The sequence below is a fragment of the Pygocentrus nattereri genome, chromosome 10 (genome assembly GCF_015220715.1).
Source record: "Pygocentrus nattereri isolate fPygNat1 chromosome 10, fPygNat1.pri, whole genome shotgun sequence".
Classification (NCBI taxonomy): domain Eukaryota; kingdom Metazoa; phylum Chordata; class Actinopteri; order Characiformes; family Serrasalmidae; genus Pygocentrus; species Pygocentrus nattereri.
In genome coordinates, this window is record NC_051220.1 from 30,056,446 (window position 1) to 30,075,642 (window position 19,197).

General features: G+C 41.5%; 1 protein-coding gene across 3 annotated transcripts in view; it reads right to left on the reverse strand.

Annotated features, from left to right (window-relative positions):
- Positions 1–19,197, reverse strand: part of LOC108441727 (kelch-like protein 29) — a 125,015-nt gene that overhangs the window by 82,682 nt on the left and 23,136 nt on the right. For all 3 annotated transcript variants that reach the window (XM_037541769.1, XM_037541768.1, XM_037541767.1), the window contains one exon: positions 12,679–13,016. In XM_037541769.1, the coding sequence (XP_037397666.1) occupies positions 12,679–12,960 (282 nt within the window). In that variant the 5' untranslated portion in view covers positions 12,961–13,016. The remainder of the gene's footprint in view (positions 1–12,678; positions 13,017–19,197) is intronic.

The window sequence follows — 19,197 nt, forward strand, 5'->3', positions numbered from 1 at the left end:
CAAACTCAAGCAGCCATGCCTTTATGGACCTTGCTTTGTGCACTGGGGCTCAGTCATGCTAGAACAGAAAAGGGCCGTCCCCAAACTGTTTCCACAAAGTTGGAAGCATAAAATTGTCCAAAACGTCTTGCTCTGCTGACATATTACAGTTCCCTTCACTGAATCTAAGGGACCTAGGCCAGCATCTGAAAAACAACCCCCCATCATTATCCCTCTTCTACCAGATTTTATAGTTGACACAATGCAGTCTGGAAGTTAACATTCTCCTGGCATTCGCCAAACCCAGACAAGTCCATCAGACTGCCAGATAGATAAGCAAGATTAGTCAGATTACTCTACAGAATACGTTTTCACTGTTCCAGACTCCAGGGGCAGCATACTTTACACCACTCCCCGACAACACTTAGCCTTGTGAATTTTGATCTTAGGCTTGTGTGTAGCTGCTCAGCCATGGAAACCCATTTCCTGAAGCTCCTAATGTGCAGTTCTTTTGTTGATGTTGCTTCCAGAGGCAACTTGGAACTCTTTAGTGATTGATTCAACAGAGGATAGACACTGTGTGCTTCAGAACTCAGCAGCCCCGTTCTGTGAGTTCGCATCTACTGTGGGTAAGCTGTTGCTGCTCCTATACAATAACAGCACTTACAGTTGACTGGGGCAGATCTAGCAGGACAGAAATTTCAAACTGACTTGTTGAAGAGGTGGGATCCTATGACAGATCCATATTTCAAGTCACTGAGCTAATCAGTACGACCCATTCTACCACCAGTGTTTGTCTATCGAGACTGCAAGGCTATGTGCTTAATTTCATCCACTTGTTATGGATATGGCTGAAACACCTGAACTCACTTCAGCAAACAAACAGTAAATATGCATTAAAAAGTGCAGAAGTGCTTTATCTGCAGAGGATGTAGAGGATATTCACTTAGAAAACAAAGAATAGCCAAACTTTTGCATACAACTACATGCATTTGATTGTATGGGAGAATCACCCATGTATCATGATAAGCTGTAATTCTGCTAATGTTTCAAACAAAAGAGTATTAGGCCAAACATATAGGCAGGCTAATGCATTGTGGTTTTAAAATGATGACAAACAGATTTGCTTCGAAGCCTTATGGATGTCAGACTTAAGTATCACAATCAAGTAGGTTAATGAGCTATACCAAGGATTAAGGGAATTGTAACCCAGCCATGCTTTTCTCTGACAAAAAACTATGCATCTAATCTTAATTGGTTATCTCAAGAGGCCACTGAGGGAATTTTGCCTTGTGTTACATTGAACACAACAAATAACTAAACCCATTTACTTACATTTAAGAAATACCCCAAGACTACTTTTTAATTTTCATCTATGCCACAAGGCATGTAGCTGCATTAATTTTCACAGTGTTATTAGCTGCTGCCCTCAAACACAATCAGAACAATGAGCAGGAGCCAAGTATAGCAGATAGTGCACCACTTGTCTTTTGCGACAATGTAACACTTACTAACATGTCATTACTCTATTGGTCACTGCTGAGCTGAGAACGGTCAACCACTCGAATAAAGTCTCATCAGAGGTGGTTATCGCTTTCCAGTGAAGGACTGGATGGTAGAATTCTGACACACAGTACTGCATAAAGGCAGAGACCACCTTCTCGTTTATTTAATTTCCAGCAAACGGAAATAAGGTACAACATATTCATTTTTCAGGATATATTTACAATGAGATAGGAGAAAATCAAGCTCCACTTATGCTTCACATATGAAAAAAGTGCTTCTGTCCATCCTTCCACTGTCTGAGGAGGCTTACAAGTAGCTGTCAAGTAGCTGTTAAATAAGAAAAAGAAATAAACAATAAGTAATTTGGAAATGTAACAAAAAGATGCTGGTGTTCTCAGAACAAACCTGACCGCCCCAGAGTCCAGACCTCAGTATCACTGAATGTGTCTGGGTTACTTGGATCATGAGAAGCAGAAAATACAACCAATTTTTAAGACTGAACTTTGGAAATAAAAAATTTAACACAAAAAGTCTGAAAATTATGGAAATTTTAATAAAAAGTGTGGCCACTGAATAGTCAACAAAAATATTAGATTTAGTTTTCAAGGCTTCTGTATAATTAATTTTCTGTTAAATAATTGTGATACATTTCTGTCTTGTTTTTTTTTCCTCATGCTGCAAAATGAATATTGTGTAGTTAATGCCCATTTTGACTGGAAACCAAATAAATGAAGGGTTTTTGCACAGCACTGTATTGAGCAGTACCTGTAAACCTACGAAATGCACCAATACGGTAGATGTTCCATGAAAAGATCTGTTCATATGATAATTAATTCATACTAAACTGAGTTTTTATCCAATTCTGGGCTGGTTTACCATTTTTTGCAAGTATGTTGGACTTTGTTGAAGCATCAGCAACGTGTTTGCAAAAGGTACTAATAGTGATACCACCACAGCATTGTTAGAGCTTTCCTCTCCTCAGTGCCCTGAGCTCATTATCTACATTTCTCAGAGGTACTCGCCGCATGCACTTCATTTAAATATCCTTCCATTCTTCAGTACTTTCAGAAAGACAATGTGTATGCTACTGTTTTCACACTAAACAATCACAGCTTGCGCCTCCTAAAACCTCCTCCCAGTATGTGTGCACATGGATCTCCCTCCTTAAGTCAAATAGCTGTCTTCATTTGAGGAGATGGCTGTCCTCCACTCTTCTAATCCGCCTGGCGCTGGCCAGGATCACCTTCCCCTTCTCAGACAGCCCTGCTACAGCATACATGCTGTCATGCCTCTTATTTGCTATTCCTATCTCTGTTGTCAGTGCTGAAGCCTCCTCCTTAGCCCTGCCATAGGCCTGCGCCTACACTGACAAACTGGGAAGGAATGTTGATCCATCATTTGTCAAGGCGGGCGAGGTCCACGCAAAGTGGCTTGTTTTCTTCGTGGCATCTCCACTGGCTCCTGAAGAACAACCTGTGTGAGCTGAATGAGGGTGGAGCTGCTTCTCACAGTGGCTCCGTGGGTAGCATTCTTTTCTTTAAATAATGGCTTGGTTCCTTCATGCCAGCCCATCTTCAGAACTCAGCTGTCTAGGGTTTAAAAGAGAAACTCTTGGCCCTTAGTGTCTCCTCATCCTTGCCTGGCAAGGGCCACTGTGAAAGGCTTCTGACAGAACAGCTTTGTTCTTGTATGAATTTCCTGTTCATGCCACATCAAATGAACCAATTCCTATTCTTTCCTGTTTCAGGGCGCACCGGCTTTCTAGGGGGTAAGAGCTTTTTTAGACCACTGTGTGAGCCTGGTCTTTTTATCTGACTGATAGACCTGGCTTCAGTGTAGGACCAAACTGATATATTGGTTGGCTGAATATACTGACTGACATTAAAGGCTGTCAGTTTTATATGTATTTGCAGACATCACCAATATTTGCCCATATTTAGTGGTTTATAGAGATGGCACCAATCTGATAACAAGTATCAGTACTGAGCCAATATCAGCAGAAAAAAATGATCTGATTAAATTCTGTCACGATTGGCCCCTCCCAATCCTGTCCATGTGCTTGTGTTGTTTACTTCCCAGTCCTGTCCATGTGCTTCTTTGTTTTGGTTTTCAGTCCTACCCCCTTGTTTCATGACTACGCTCCTATTGTCTCCACCTGCGTTTCTGCCTATCCCTCGTTTACCCTCTTGTATTTAGGCCCTGTGTTTTCCCCTGTGTGGTTGCAGGTCTTTGTTTGGGATGTTTGTTTGATGTTTGATGTGCTGTTTGAATTGTTGTTTGGATGTATGTTTGATGCCTGTATGCTTATTGGATCTACTGTTTGTTCTGTTGGAACTGTTTGTCTGTTTTTCGATTTTGTCATGTCTGTCCCTCATTCTATCCGTGTTGGATCTATGGACCTGGACTGTCATGACCACGACCCTGGATTAGCCCTCAATAAAAGTCACTGCTCCTCGTGCCTCCTCACACCCCAGCGTTACATATTCTTTAACATATCTAGCACTTACATTGTGGTATTTGATGATAGCGGTGTATTTCATCCTGGGCTAAAAGAGTGTTGAGTAGTTTTTGAGCAAGTCTACTTTTAGATGCTCATCTTAAGTGAAGTACTTCCACTAAAAATAGCTCAATGTCTAAACAAAATCTCAGATCAGTATCAGTGGTTACTCAATGCTCTATATGAGTATCAATATGCGAAAGGAATAACAGACATTATTTTATATTCTATGAAACATTATTTCTCAGAACTGGAAAATCTGAAATCTAATTTAAACACATGGCATATATGGTGCTACAATGTTTAGAATATTTAAGGTTTTGTGAGTTTCTGCTGTTTGAATTTGAGAAATTCAACAATTGAAAATTGACAGTCACACACTAGTAAAATAAGAGCAAAATTTTGCTTTTATGGCTCAGGAGACTAAATGGTTAATCTTTTAAAACTGCTTATTTGAAACAGCATTAGACAAACCAGGACATGAGATACAAGAGAGATAAAGGAGAGATAAGATTTCATCTGGAGATAAATGAAGATGACTGTTACTATCTTTGCCTATTTTGACAATATATGACTTAATTGAGGTCTCTATTAAAACTCAAGAGGAGACAGATGTGAGATTATTGGGCTCTTTTTTTCAAGAAGAATATCTGAGCAGGAGACATAAGCTAAAGACTTCTTTGCCTTTCTATCTGATCTCACTGTTCTATAGGAATAACTACAGAGAATGATATCTTTTTTTTTTCGTGGAAGTGGGAAGTAGGAAGCCCTGTTTAACTAAAACCATCCAATAATACTATCCAGTCTTTTTAGCTCCTTAAAATCAGTATTGGTATGTTCCTATCAGGCCTTACTTCACTTATCATTGTTTTATTCATTGTGATGATTAGATTGCTACTAATCTCGGTTGTTTATGTAATCTTATTTTCTCACAATTCTGGAAATCTTTGATATCGATATTTTGTAAGAACTCTTAAGAGCTACTATGACATGAGAGCGAGATAACAAGTAATTCAAATTATTTGCAGGGCGATGTGAAAATATTTTCTCCACTGCCTCTTCATTCTTCTTTTCTCTCCATGCAGTAAACGATTGCCAAGTTCAAGTAGCTCTCTGTGTTTTGGCACACTCTGACTGCTTTTTTGCATAATGCCATTTTACCAAATCTAAACGGGAGTGCACTCTGCTGACAAAATGAAATGTTCTGCAGAGTGGAGTTGCTGAAAGAGGGCAGCCTGCAGATACAGGCTGAAAGACTTGATAGGCTTTCAGGCATCTTGAGACTGTTCCAAAAAAACAAGACAAGTGATGATTAAAGGTGAAAATCAAATGGAAGTGTGTGTGTGTGTGTGTGTGTGTGTGTGTGTGTGTGTGTGTGTGTGTGTGTGTGTGTGTGTGCGTTTCTGAAAGAGAGAGAGAGAGAGAGAGAGAGAGAGAGAGAGAGAGACAAAGTGAGTTTGTTTGTGGGGGGAGGGGGGAGTACGATTATGTACAATCTAAAAACATGGTTCTTTACGGGTTCTTTAGTAAAGAGAATGGTTCTATATACAACTATGAACACTCAAGGAACCATCTGCATGCTTACATGGTTCTTCACATAGTGAAATGGTTCTTCAGACTGATGGAGAATGTGTTATATATGGTTCTACAGTATATAGAAAAGGGCTCTTTGTTGTGAAAAAGCGTTCTGCTTGACACTGTAACAATGTCAAGTTTATAACAACAGAAAACCCTTTTAGATACACACAGTACTGTGCACAAGCCAGAGACCACCCTTCATTTATTTAATTTCCAGTTATCCATTTTTCAGGAGATGTTGCTGAAGAGATGAGATATAAACCATTTGCATAAATAAGGAGAAAGTCAAAGGAAAGTAAGCGATAAACAGCCTGTTTCCAAAACTGGCTTGAAAAAGGTGATTGAAAGATGCAGAGAAATCTGACTCTTAACAACCATGCAAGACTAGGCACACCAGCAAAACTGTCACTATCAGATAAACAGCACTTTTTAGCTGTGAGAGGAGAAAATCAAGCTCCACTCTTGCATCAGGTGATTCTATGAGTCTGAAAGGATGCGTAGCTATCAAGAAGCTGCGACTCAGAAAACAAAATAGGCAAAAGATCTACAAAGAGGCTGCTGGTGTAATTGGAACAATGGGCTTGAAACCCCAGATTCTGTAACCCTACCACTTAGCCCATAGTCTTCTGTATTGCGTGCTCACGTCTAGGGGTAGGGTGTCCCAATATTTGTTGAGATGGAGAGGGAGGGTGAAGTGTTAGAGCTACATGGCCCTCCAAATGAAGGTTTTTTAGAGGCACACTCCAAACAGTGTCCATCCATCCATCCATCCATCATCTTCCGCTTCTCCGGGGTTCGGGTCGCGGGGGCAGCATCCTGAGCAATGAAGCCCAGACCTCCCTATCCCCAGCCACTTCCACTAGCTCCCTGGGAGGGATTCCGAGGCGCTCCCAGGCCAGCTGGGCGATATAGTCACGCCAGCGTGTCCTGGGTCTTCCCCGGGGTCTCCTCCCCGGTGGACTTGCCTGTGACACCTCCCAAGGGAGGCGTCCAGGAGGCATCCTAACAAGATGCCCGAACCACCTCAACTGGCTCCTCTCGACGTGAAGAAGCAGCGGCTCTACTCCGAGTCCCTCTCGGATGACCGAACTTCTCACCCTATCTCTAAGGGAGAGTCCAGCCACCCTGCGGAGGAAACTCATTTCAGCCGCTTGTATTCGCGATCTCGTTCTTTCGGTCATTACCCAAAGCTCATGACCATAGGTGAGGGTGGGAACATAGATCGACCAGTAAATCGAGAGCCTTGCCTTATGGCTCAGCTCTTTCTTTACCACAACAGACCGGTAAAGAGCCCGCATCACTGCTGACCCAGCACCAATCCGCCTGTCAATCTCCCGCTCCCTTGTACCATCACTCGTGAACAAGACCCCGAGATACTTAAACTCCTCCACTTGAGGCAAGAGCTCATCCCCGACCCAGAGAGGGCTCTCCACCCTTTCCCGCGTGAGAACCATGGCCTCGGATTTGGAGGTACTGATCCTCATCCCGGCCGCTTCACACTCGGCTGCAAACCGATCCAGTGAAAGCTGAAGTTCACGGCCTGATGTCCCCAATAGGACCACATCATCTGCGAACAGCAGCGATGTGACCCTGAGGTCACCAAACCGGACACCCTCCATCCCCTGACTGCGCCTAGAAATTCTATCCATAAAAATTATGAATAGAATCGGTGACAAAGGGCAGCCCTGACGGAGTCCAACTCTCACTGGGAAAAAGTCTGACTTACTGCCGGCCATGCGAACCAAGCTCCTGCTTTGTTTGTACAGGGCCTGAATGGCTCGTAGCAAAGAGCCATGTACCCCGTACTCCCGAAGCACCTCCCACAGAATACCCCGGGGAACACAGTCGAATGCCTTCTCCAAATCCACAAAGCACATGTGGACTGGTTGGGCAAACTCCCATGAACCCTCGAGAATCCTGGAGAGGGTAAAGAGTTGGTCCAGTGTTCCACGACCAGGGCGGAACCCGCACTGCTCCTCCTGGATCCGAGGTTCGACTATAAGCCGGACTCTCTTCTCCAGTACCCTTGCATAGACCTTACCAGGGAGGCTGAGGAGTGTGATTCCCCTGTAGTTGGAACACACCCTCCGGTCCCCCTTTTTAAAAAGAGGCACCACCACCCCAGTCTGCCAATCAAGTGGCACCACCCCCGATGTCCACGCAATGTTGAAAAGGCGTGTCAGCCAAGACAGCCCCACAACATCCAGAGCCTTGAGGAACTCGGGACGGATCTCATCCACCCCTGCAGCCCTGCCGCCAAGGAGCTTTTTAACTACCTTAGCGACTTCGGCCTCAGTAATGGACAAGCCTATTCCTGTGTCCCCAGACTCTGCCTCCTCACTGGAGAACGTGTCGGTGGGATTGAGAAGGTCCTCAAAGTATTCCTTCCACCGCCCAATGACGTCTTCAGTCGAAGTCAGCAGCACACCATCTCCACTATATACAGTGCTAGTGGCACACTGCTTTCCCCTTCTGAGTCGCCTGACGGTTTGCCAGAATCTTTTCGGAGCCGACTTAAAGTCACTTTCCAAGGCCTCACCGAACTCTTCCCACACCCGGGTTTTTGCCTTGGCAACGACTGAAGCCGCAGATCGCTTGGCCTGTCGATACCTGTCAGCTGCCTCTGGTGTCCTACAGGCCAACCATGTCCGGTAGGACTCCTTCTTCAGCTTGACGGCATCTCTCACCTGGGGTGTCCACCACCGGGTTCGAGGATTACCGCCCCGACAGGCACCAACTACCTTGCGACCACAGCTACAGTCAGCCGCTTCAACAATGGAGGAGCGGAACATGGCCCATTCTGAGTCAATGTCCCCCACCTCCCCCGATATCTGGTCAAAGTTCTGACGGAGGTGTGAGTTGAAGATCAATCTGACAGGTTCTTCTGCCAGACGTTCCCAGCAAACCCTCACTATACGTTTGGGTTTGCCTGGTCTGACTGGCATCTTCCCCCACCACCTGATCCAACTCACCACCAGGTGGTGATCAGTTGACAGCTCAGCTCCTCTCTTTACCCGAGTGTCCAGTACACATGGCCGCAAGTCCGCTGACACGACTACAAAGTCAATCATTGAACTGCGGCCTAGGGTGTCCTGGTGCCATGTGCACTTATGGACATCCTTGTGTTCAAACATGGTGTTCGTTATGGACAAACTGTGGTTTGCACAGAAGTCCAAAAACTGAACACCACTCGGGTTCAGATCAGAGAGGCCATTCCTCCCAATCACACCCCTCCAGGTCTTACTGTCATTGCCCACGTGAGCGTTGAAGTCCCCCAGTAGGACAATCGAGTCTCCAGGAGGAGCACTTTCAAGCACCCCTTCCAAGGACTCTATGAAGGCTGGGTATTCTGAACTGCTGTTCGGTGCATAAGCGCAGACAACAGTCAGGACCCAAACAGTGTGTTATGAGAAAAAAGAAAAACTGGCAAGATGGCTGCACAAGCGACCAAAGAAACCCACAAATGTGAGAATTTTCTCTGTTTACAAATTAAAACAAGTTGTACTGTCTTAGTTTAATGTAATTTTAATGTATTCTGGACCTCTTTATAATAAGCATAAAAAATTACTAATCGTATGCTAATGTCTTGGTAGCTAGCTAGATAAATTACCCATTCCACCTTAAATTGTCCAGTAGTACCGATGCCTGAAACGCCGGAATCTAACTGCTGCTCCATTTAAGGTGAACTAGGAAAATTCAAGCAAGAAGCTGGTGAATAGCTGACTTCAGCTTCATATCACCGAATAATCAGGGGTGGGTAATAATAAATAATTTCACACCCCACCTCTTTAATGCCCTAAATTTAACTGAAGCCCAGCAGCGTGGGTCCTGAAATTTACCTTCCTCTGCTATCACTGAAGACTGGCAGGGTCGCCTACAGAGCACTGCTTGTAGCCTGTTAATGAAGTAATGTTTTTCTTTATTTGAGGGTCCAATTTTACAGGGATTTTAACCACTACCCTTTTCAACTCAGTTCTAAGGGACAAGGTGACACTCAAAAACAAGGAGTAGGGGTAGAAATAAGAAATGGGATTGGGCTCCAGTCTCTTGAATAGAAGGGGATCTGTAATAAAGACATAGGAAATCAAACAAACTAAGGGTGGTCTCTCACTTTTGCGCAGTATGTACCGTGACTCGTCTGGGGGAGGGGCCGAGTCACGCTGGCTAGGAAGTATGAGAGTATGTGTATGTGTGTGATAGAGACAGAGGGAGAGCGATAGACTGAGACTATGTTAATGTTCTCTCACACACGCTTTTGCAGTATCTCTTCTAAATCTGTAGCAAATGTGACATGACTGCAGATGCTATTGAGACTCAGCAGCCAGCGTGAAAGTGAGGCAGGGCTACCCACCACTAACACAACCTGTGTCACAGTACTGCTACCCGTATTAGCATAAATGCTAATGGGGGCACTTATTTTGGGCTTGGTAATGGTAGCTATTGTGTCCAGATGGTCCATTCTGCACAAATAATACAAGAGGGCAACAGCCTTGAGGAGATGGAACAGCCATTAATGTAACTCATCACATCAACCAAAGGCTGCCAGGCTAACTAGAGACAATCTGAAATGTTTTAATCTTGACCTTACAAGCTAACAGTGGTAACAAAAAAACAGCTTCACAGCATTAGCAGGCTTTTCATTCTTCTTCTTTGGAGAAGCATAATCCTTCACACTAACATAATAAAATCATACGACTCCTACCACTGGATCATATTATTGTGCTGTAGAATGGAACAAACTGATAAACGAACAGCATCTCTGTGTTTGCGTGGTAGGTTTTATCTACAGTAGAGGGGTGAAACTGGCAAATGTCATATGGAAATCAAGTCTTGCGGTGAATCAACACTGATCATGAGAAACCTGCATATACATGAATTGAAATTCAGCCATATTATATTACACAAGCCTCCACATCAAAGTGGCTTCAGAGGCTCAGGTTAAAAAAGCAGAAACCGCAGAACGAAGACTGTCTTATAAAGCCATACACATCTTTGTTGAATCTGCCAACATGGATTACTTAGCTAATGCCTCTTTTTTTTTTACCTGGCTTCAAGTGCTTAAAAATATGCTAAAACTTCATCCCTTAGGACAATACATAATATGCATAATATGCAGGAATATTGCATTAGAGCCCACACCCTTCTTAATCTAGAGGGCTGGAATAAGTGATTGCTGCATCTCCACCTCCTCCCTCACTGTTTGAAAAGGATGCGGAGGAGTTTCTTCTTGACGCAGATCAATAATCACCCTTGCCATCCGTTATCAAAGATGGCTTGTGGAGATATGAGGAGGGAAATATCATATGTGGGGATATGCTGGGGAAAGGTGGTGGCTCCAGGCCTTTCATGATGGATGACAGAGAAATTGACCCTAAGATCTGCTACTGCTTTAATCTTTTTTGCTTCCCTTGAAAGTACAGAAAAAAACAGACAGCATGTGGGTGTTTCAGCTCAACATCAACAACTCTTCTAACATAGATATACTGTACATAAAGGCATAATACTAAATACAGAGAAATGGCTGAAACCAGATAAAGAATGTGGGCTAAAAACAGGAACGATTTCTGTAACAAGCATTTACATCTGTTGCTTTTGAAATTGCTACAAAGGTGCTACATCAGTGGTGACCAGCCCTCCTCAAAGAGATATACCTTTAGGCAGAGTTTACTTTGAAACCTAATCTACTTCACCTAATCTAACCACCCAGTCTCTTCAGAAGACCTTGATGATCAAGATCAGGGGAGATCAGAGCTGGGTCTGAACTCTGTAGGAAGGCAGATGTCCAGGTGGAGGGTTGCTGACTGTTGTGCTGCATTGCACAACTATCAATAATACTTATTCAGTACTAGAGGCATAAAAATGCATCAGTGCATTATGATGCATTGATCTGAATGTGGTGACTAAACTGCATTGATTTTAGAAAGTTGGAATAATATCAACAAAAGTATACATTGATACTTAGGCCAAAATTAAATTCACAGGCTTTTACAAACACGAAAAAAGGATAAAAAAGCTTGGTGTATTGTTTTACTGTATTGTTTTTTGTTAGCTGGTAACTACAGAAAGGCAGATAGTTAATCACTGCTAGGAAGTCGAATATCTGAATATCTGAATATTATTACAATGGATTACTCAAATGACATACGTGACTTACCACATGAGAAAGACAACATGCTGAAAGCTGACTTTATGGAGGCACGTGTCTATCTAGATATGTTATCTCCATTGGTTTCTTTTCTCTGGCTAAAGGGTTAAACAAATGTCACTAGTGTCCATTTTGTGCTGAATAAAGTGTTTTCTTTTTTTGCTTGACAGCCAAGGTAAGAGTGGCATAAAGCTAAATGAGTTGTATTTATTAGCATGTAGTTTATACATAGGTTTATACATCCATACATCTTGCATATTGCACTACCACTTTGTTTACACATCCATAAATTTTCCATTTTCCACTGCCACATGCATATGCATACACCCATGCACATACAGCTATTAACATATGTTACTGTTTATAATGTACAGTCTCTCGGTTTGTTCACTAGACGTGACATTCACCACTGCATAATATTCATTATTTTACTTACTTATTTTTGTACAGCACATTATATTTTATGGTTGTTTTAGTTCATCTATTATATATCTTTACTTCTTCTGTTTATGCATCTGTATAATAGTATACAACAATACTTTGTGCTGTTGTAATAGACGACTTTTCCTCTGGGCTCACTGAAGGGGTCTGACTATCTGTCTGACTATCATAGTGACAGAATAACTATGAATGAAAACATAAAAATGACATAAAATTGTGAATGCCATCAAACTGTCGAGGCTGAGGGATACAACGCTGCACTACGGGATACTGCAGACAATATAACATAATAACTCTTAAACTCTAGCCTTGTTGAGTTTGAGAACTGTACCAAAATAATCAAACTAGACCATACAGTCAGAGATTTATACCCCTCTTCAGTATGGAAGTTTTGCTCTATGTCTCTGCTGGGTGGCCTACTGTTGTCTGCTTTATGCAGGTTGTACAGGAGAGACATGGAATAAAACCCAGGTGCTAAGTAATCGCAGGGCTGTGGTATATGGTTAGAATACATGGGTGGAAGCAGCCATACCTTAGCAGTGGAAGTGGTGCAGGTAGGAGCTAGACGCTTGCAAGCTAGCTCTGTGCTGGAGGTGGTGGTTGCCCCAGTGACGGGGGTGGGCAGCAGTGAGGGGATGACAGGCAGGGGCAGCAAGCCAGGCCTGTTGTTGCCGCTGCTGGGGACGGAGGTGGCAGAGACAGCGGTGGAGCCACAGCCGTTTGCCACCACACAGCTGCTGCTGATACCACAGCGCTCTCTCCGATCCCACACCGGCCGGAAATCCCGCTCGAAACGATGGTTATGCCGCGACATCACACACCCACTGTGTCAAAAAGAGCCTCTTCTGCTCAGGGGGAGCTGGGGAGGGCCTGGAAAAAAACAACAACTACTCAGAAACAGAGAAAGAGGCTGCCATATCAGAACACATGAGATTGAGAAAAAGGTGATAATTATATTACTAACACGTGTTAGGTTATTTTGTTTATTTTCTATACAGGAATTACAACTGGTACAATGTAGACTTAAATCTTATAAACTAGAAATTAGAAGTAGAGGACTAGACAGGCATGAAATTAAAGCCCGGACCTGACATGTACCCGCAGCTTTAAGACCCAACTCAACTAGGCCTGACTAACGTTGGTAATATTTAAAACTCACACTGCTGCGAAACTGCACCCACAGTCAATGTGCCACTGAAGAGACAACGTGCCAGTCCTCTTGCTATTATAGCCTAAAAGCTGGTCTGCTTTTTATCACATATCACAAATGACTGTATTTAAATATACGAACACAACGTTTTAAATAGTTCCCTTTTAGCAAGCTTTCGTTTTATTTAATCCACTGTAAACAGACTGCAAGACCGTTAACTAGGCTTTGTCGTACACATACATGATGGAGAGCACAGCACGCAAGACAGAAAATGCACGTGAGAGTGCGAAATGTACCTAGAAATGTTCTTTAAAAAATTCTATTACATGAAAAATCACTATTTAGAAAACAAACCCGAGCCAGATGTAGCCAGATACAGCACAATTTATATTTCAAATTTGTCCAATATATTAAACTCTAAAAACTGAAATTGTGCACTAAGATTATCAGACAAATACTATATTCTTGTTTGTTCCCTGTAGGAGACATGTTAACTTCTTTTCACTTAGAAAGTCGACGAAAACAACATAATAGCTCTAATTTTACAATCACGTTTACAAAAATTTACAATTTTATAGTAATTTCATATGGAGGAATCTTCTTCAAGAACTGCTTACCACTTTTGAAATGCGAGAACTTCATTCTCAATGCTACACAATTTTCTCAATTATTACGAATCCTCAACAGCTCTGTTCATCATTTTAACCTTTTTAAAGGGCCTTTTTTTTACAGCTTCCAAATAATATTAGTACTGCAACTTTGTAATTGCATACATGTATCTATCAAAAAAATTGGTTTTATATTACCAAATTACCATTAGTTGCAAACTTTTGAACAGTGATTCCGGTCTATTGAACTGTCGCGTATAAAGACGTTTCCTGGTGTGCTGGTCTATTTTTAGTTGTGAACAAGACAAATTGAAGAAAAAGGCTAAATCTATTCAGCAGGTATTTTGTAAATGGACAGCTCAGAATAAAGGACTGCAGAGGTCAGATGTATTCATGTCTGTCCAACAGCAGTGCTGTCACAGGGACATCGATAAGCAGCTCCCTGATGGCACAGCCCAGGATTGGTTTGAGACAGAAGCAGAAACGAACAATGGAGGATTTGTGATAAGGAGTGAGTGAAACAGGGTGACACGTTGAGAAGTTATACATTTATTTAACGTTATCATGCAGTTTTTTTTTTCTTTTCCCCATCTGATCATAAAGTGAACAGATAAAATGCACTCTTTTTAAAGTGGTATTGCACACAGGCATTTATTTTTAAAACATCCCCACTGGGAATAGCTTCAGTGATTTGGCCTGTGAATACTGCTCTGGGGCTGTTTTTGTGTACATTTTCATTCCACTGAACTGTTGCCTTGCAATTTTCTGCTCCTCTGCAGGACATTCAGTCAATTATACAACCGTTTTTTAATTTTCTGTTTGGCTATACGCTCTCTTTGACAGTGAGGACAGCTAACATAAGCCAAATCAGTGCTGAGAATACGGAACAAGTCATTAAGCTGCAAAAGCGCATTTATATTGAAATTTACCAGAGTGCAGAGCATTCACTTCTTATTTTACCATTTTTTTTAAAAAGTTGATTGATCTGATGCAACCACTAGCAATTTAGGCATGCTAATGCCAAATCTCTCATCCAATATGGACAAAAAACTAATTTGAATAACAAAACATTTTGAAATATGAACATATTTTGAAACATTTGGTGGAACAGGACATGGTTGGCAGTTAGATGAGGGCAGAAAGAAATGCAGTTTATCAGTACGCGGGCAGTGAAGGCAGTTTGTTGGAATGGGGCTTGCAGTGTGAGAACTGAGCAGGGTTGAGATGATGGACAATCAGCCGCAGCAGCAGCAGCAGTGTAGTGCAATCAACAGCACACAGATAACAAGCCTCTCCTCCCTACAGGAACACCCCGGACCAGGGCTAATTGCCCAAACCCTCTAAAATCCTTCCAAGGCCATGTCAAATGCACTGCTTCTTCTCATTTGAGGGTGAAGAAACAAAAAAAAAAAAAAGCTGGTCTATCACAAAAAGTGCTAGAGCTCTAGCTTTTAATACATATAACCATCATTAAAAAAAAGACCCACCATAAAGACATGTCTGAAACAGAGATTCTAGCAGTGCCATTCTTAAATGAACAAATCTAGCACAACACTTGCAGTACTGGCCGTCGGCAAGTCTACACCCTAACAAAGGTGTTTTTCAGGGGTTCTTTTTTATTAAAGGCAACAGTTATCCAGAACCATGATATCTGAAAGAACCACATAAATGCTTAGTTCTTTGCATGGTTAAATGGTTGTACTCATTGATGGAGGACATGTTGTACACTACTTTTTAAAGGTTTGGGATATTTCATTAATAATCATTGTAATTTTATTCAATAATAACTTTCACAGCGTAACACTAAGCAAGACACCAGAAATTATTATATGTCTAGGATTTTTTGTTTATTATAACTTTAACTTCTCATTGTTCCACAGTTTTCCATTAATTATTCTGGACACATCCAACATTTCTCCACTTCCTACAGCTTCCTTGAAATAATCATTTAAAAGTCAGAGGTATATGGATGGATTTGTCAAGTTTTATGGACCACATTATATGTCTTTACACATTAACATCATAAACACAGCCTTAAAAAGAGACTTGACTCCACCTTGATGTTTAGGTCTCAAATGCAAAATCATATTATAATGATGATATGATGACAATAGTACATAATTCACTCACATCCTCAGAAGACGCATCCTTCACCAACTTCACACACTCAGAAAAGTCAGATTTATTTGATTTTGGGGGTGTGAAGCACAATCAATGTTCCAATATTTCTGCCACACACAGAGAGGTCCAAATTCCCAAATCCTTCATAGTGTTGCTTTAAATTGAGTTTTTAAATCTCAAGAATTTCCACTGACAGATCTCTTGAGGTTATTTCCAGCTACTGCAATGCCATGTATTTATCAACAAAGTACATAAATCTATAGCATTGTTAACAAGCAAAACACACTGATAATGCTGGCAGTGTCATTAACCCAACGCACAGGACAGTGGTCATGGGAGCTAAATGGATAAATCAATGAGCAGCAAAGTAACAAAAGTAACAGCTCAAAGTGGAAAGCTCCAGCTATATCCTCAAAACAAGACATAATGTAAGAGTTTGAACATGAACCCACTGTTGCTCTCCCTGGACATCCAACATGTGTGAAAACTGGAAGCTGCATTCACTCTATGGAAATCACATGATTTTCATGCTCTCGCTCATGTGAACTCTGTATTCACTCAATGAAAATAATGTTACTGAGTTACTGAAAATAATAAATACATGTTGATGAAGTTTAACCTTGTCCCCTCATATAGCTACAACACTGCTCATCATGTGAGTAAATATGATAATTAAACATGATTCACTAAAGAATGTGTTAAAACGTGATTCAATACACAAAGTGTGATTAATTACAATGAACTACGCAAAAGGATTGTGAGTAATTCACATTTGATTATTTTAATCATTCCACAGCCCTAAATAGAATAAATTAATGCACATATCTTCCACAAATTGGGATTTTATCATTGAAAACAGTGATTCAAACTTGGCAGTGATTCAAAGATGGTAGTGTTTACTGAACCTTTTACAAAATAGTTATAATGGTTAAAGGTATAGTGTAGCAGGGAAATGGGTTGCACCACTGATGAAGTCATTGCTTCCGAATACCCTTTTAGCTGAGAGTGCATGCATTGATGTATATTTTGAAGTATAGTTTCCACTATCATCAGGAATAGGATGACTCAGACCACTCGGCTGTCTCTGCTACTATGTTTAAAAGGACATAAGAGTTCATATCTACAGAGTAATGAGGTCTGATTTATCCAAAACAGATCTGGTGACAACACATTTACAAAGCAAACTCCTTCTAAAATTAGCCTGCTGGACAAATTCAAACAGCTCAGTATAGTCTTTCAAACAGTCTTTTCCTCTCACACTCGTTCTCTCTCTTTCACCAAATGAATGAACAGAACACACCAGTCACAAGCTCTCACATCATAGGCTGTATGAAACAGGAGATAGAGGCTATTTTTAACTCAATTTCACTGTTGCAAAAGTGTAATCAATGTACCAAGAGATGCTCCACAGGTTCCCACTGCTTTATTCTTCAAAGTGAAAAACAGCAGGAGAAGACTCTGCTTGAGCTCATGATTAGTTTCGATACAAAAACAAACTTTTCAAGTATGAAATAATGGAGAAACTTCAGAATACACTGTTTTCATATCTCTCAGAAAGCCATAAATGTTGAATTGTGCAGACATGCTGATTTTATGGAGATACTGTACTATACAGTTGAAATAAGGTGGTTGACTATACATAAAGCCAGAAATAAAAATGCAAGCCAAAACTTGCTGGTGGTAATTCAACCCCGCAGGGATTCCTCACTGTATGGAATGAAGTTTCTGAGAATTTTTTCCACTCGTTTTAAACTGAAGCTCTGCATGATTTATCCTACATTTCAAATGACTCGCTATAATAAAAGCATGCCTGGCTGATCATATCATGCCTGACACACAGCTCAGAAAAGCAGAGCAGAACGGGGAACTGAAGGTGGTATTCCAGTTATAGTCATGTTCAGCAAGTCTCTAATAAGGTGAGATATGTAAATGGGGATAAAAACGGTCATGCACATGACTGTTATTAAATGATCTCCTGTTTCCATTTAAAGTTTGGCTGTGGGTTCATGATTCCTTGAACTGCAATTAGACTGATTATATAAACCCAGGCACAGACAGCAGTAAATGTTTCCAGTCACTCATATGCGAACTGTTGAAAAGGACATTCTGACATGCAGGTCTTCAACCTTCAGCCAAAAGGTCAAAGCTCAAGACCCCTGACTCGCAACTCTCAGGGGCAGTCGCGGGCTGGAGGTTAGGGAACTGGGCCTGTGACCGGAAGGTTGCCGGTTCTAGTGTTGACAGTCCATGACTGAGGTGTCCTTGAGAAAAACACCTAACCCCCACTTGCTCCCCAGGTGCCGTGGATAGGGCTGCCCAGCAAGTGTGCTCACTAGTGTGTATGTGGTGTCTCAGTTCATGGATGGGTTAAATGTGGAGGTGGAATTTCCCTGTTTGTGGGATTAAAAAAGTATCAGTTAACTAATCTGAAATTATTCTTAGCCAACTTGGGAACAAACTGCACATTTTCTTCTAAATGCCATAGCTTCCATTACTCCTTAAGTGACCAGCTCAGCGGAGGGACACCACTCTTGCAACAAGGATGTAAATCATATTTACAATTGCACAAAATGTCATTTGCACATTGTGTTTTTTCCTGCAAAATATTTTTCATATCGTTCATTGGCTTTTAGATTTTGAACTTGGGTTGTTTGAGGATATCGATATTTCTTGATACAAACGTCTGAAACCACAATTGATTTCCTTGGTTATTAAAAATGGTAATGTTCCATGTTCTGAATGATCTTCTGTGATCTGAGACCCGTTCTCTCTTCAGGTGTCCCCACAGTGAGATGTATATATGCACAAGGAGTAGCAAGATGCTAACAGAGGCAGCTACTGTGCTATAGTGCATGAACAAAACTTCACTGAAAGCTGACATTAGCCTTTTTCTTCCACTGGCGTTGTGCTGACTTCCAACTCCCAAGTGCACTTCGCAGGCGTGCATTTTACACAGGCATACGGACCGTAAAACATATTCACAATTTCTGTAGTTTCTAGTTATAAACATGTATCTTCCATTCAGAAATTCAAGATGAACACTTACTTAATCTGTGGTGTGTGACGTGCATACAGGAGCACAGAATTTGGCACTCCTGTAGTCTAAAATGGCTGCTTAGCTACACAGTGAAGTTTTGTTTATTTTTTATAGTTCATTTACACAGCAATTCTG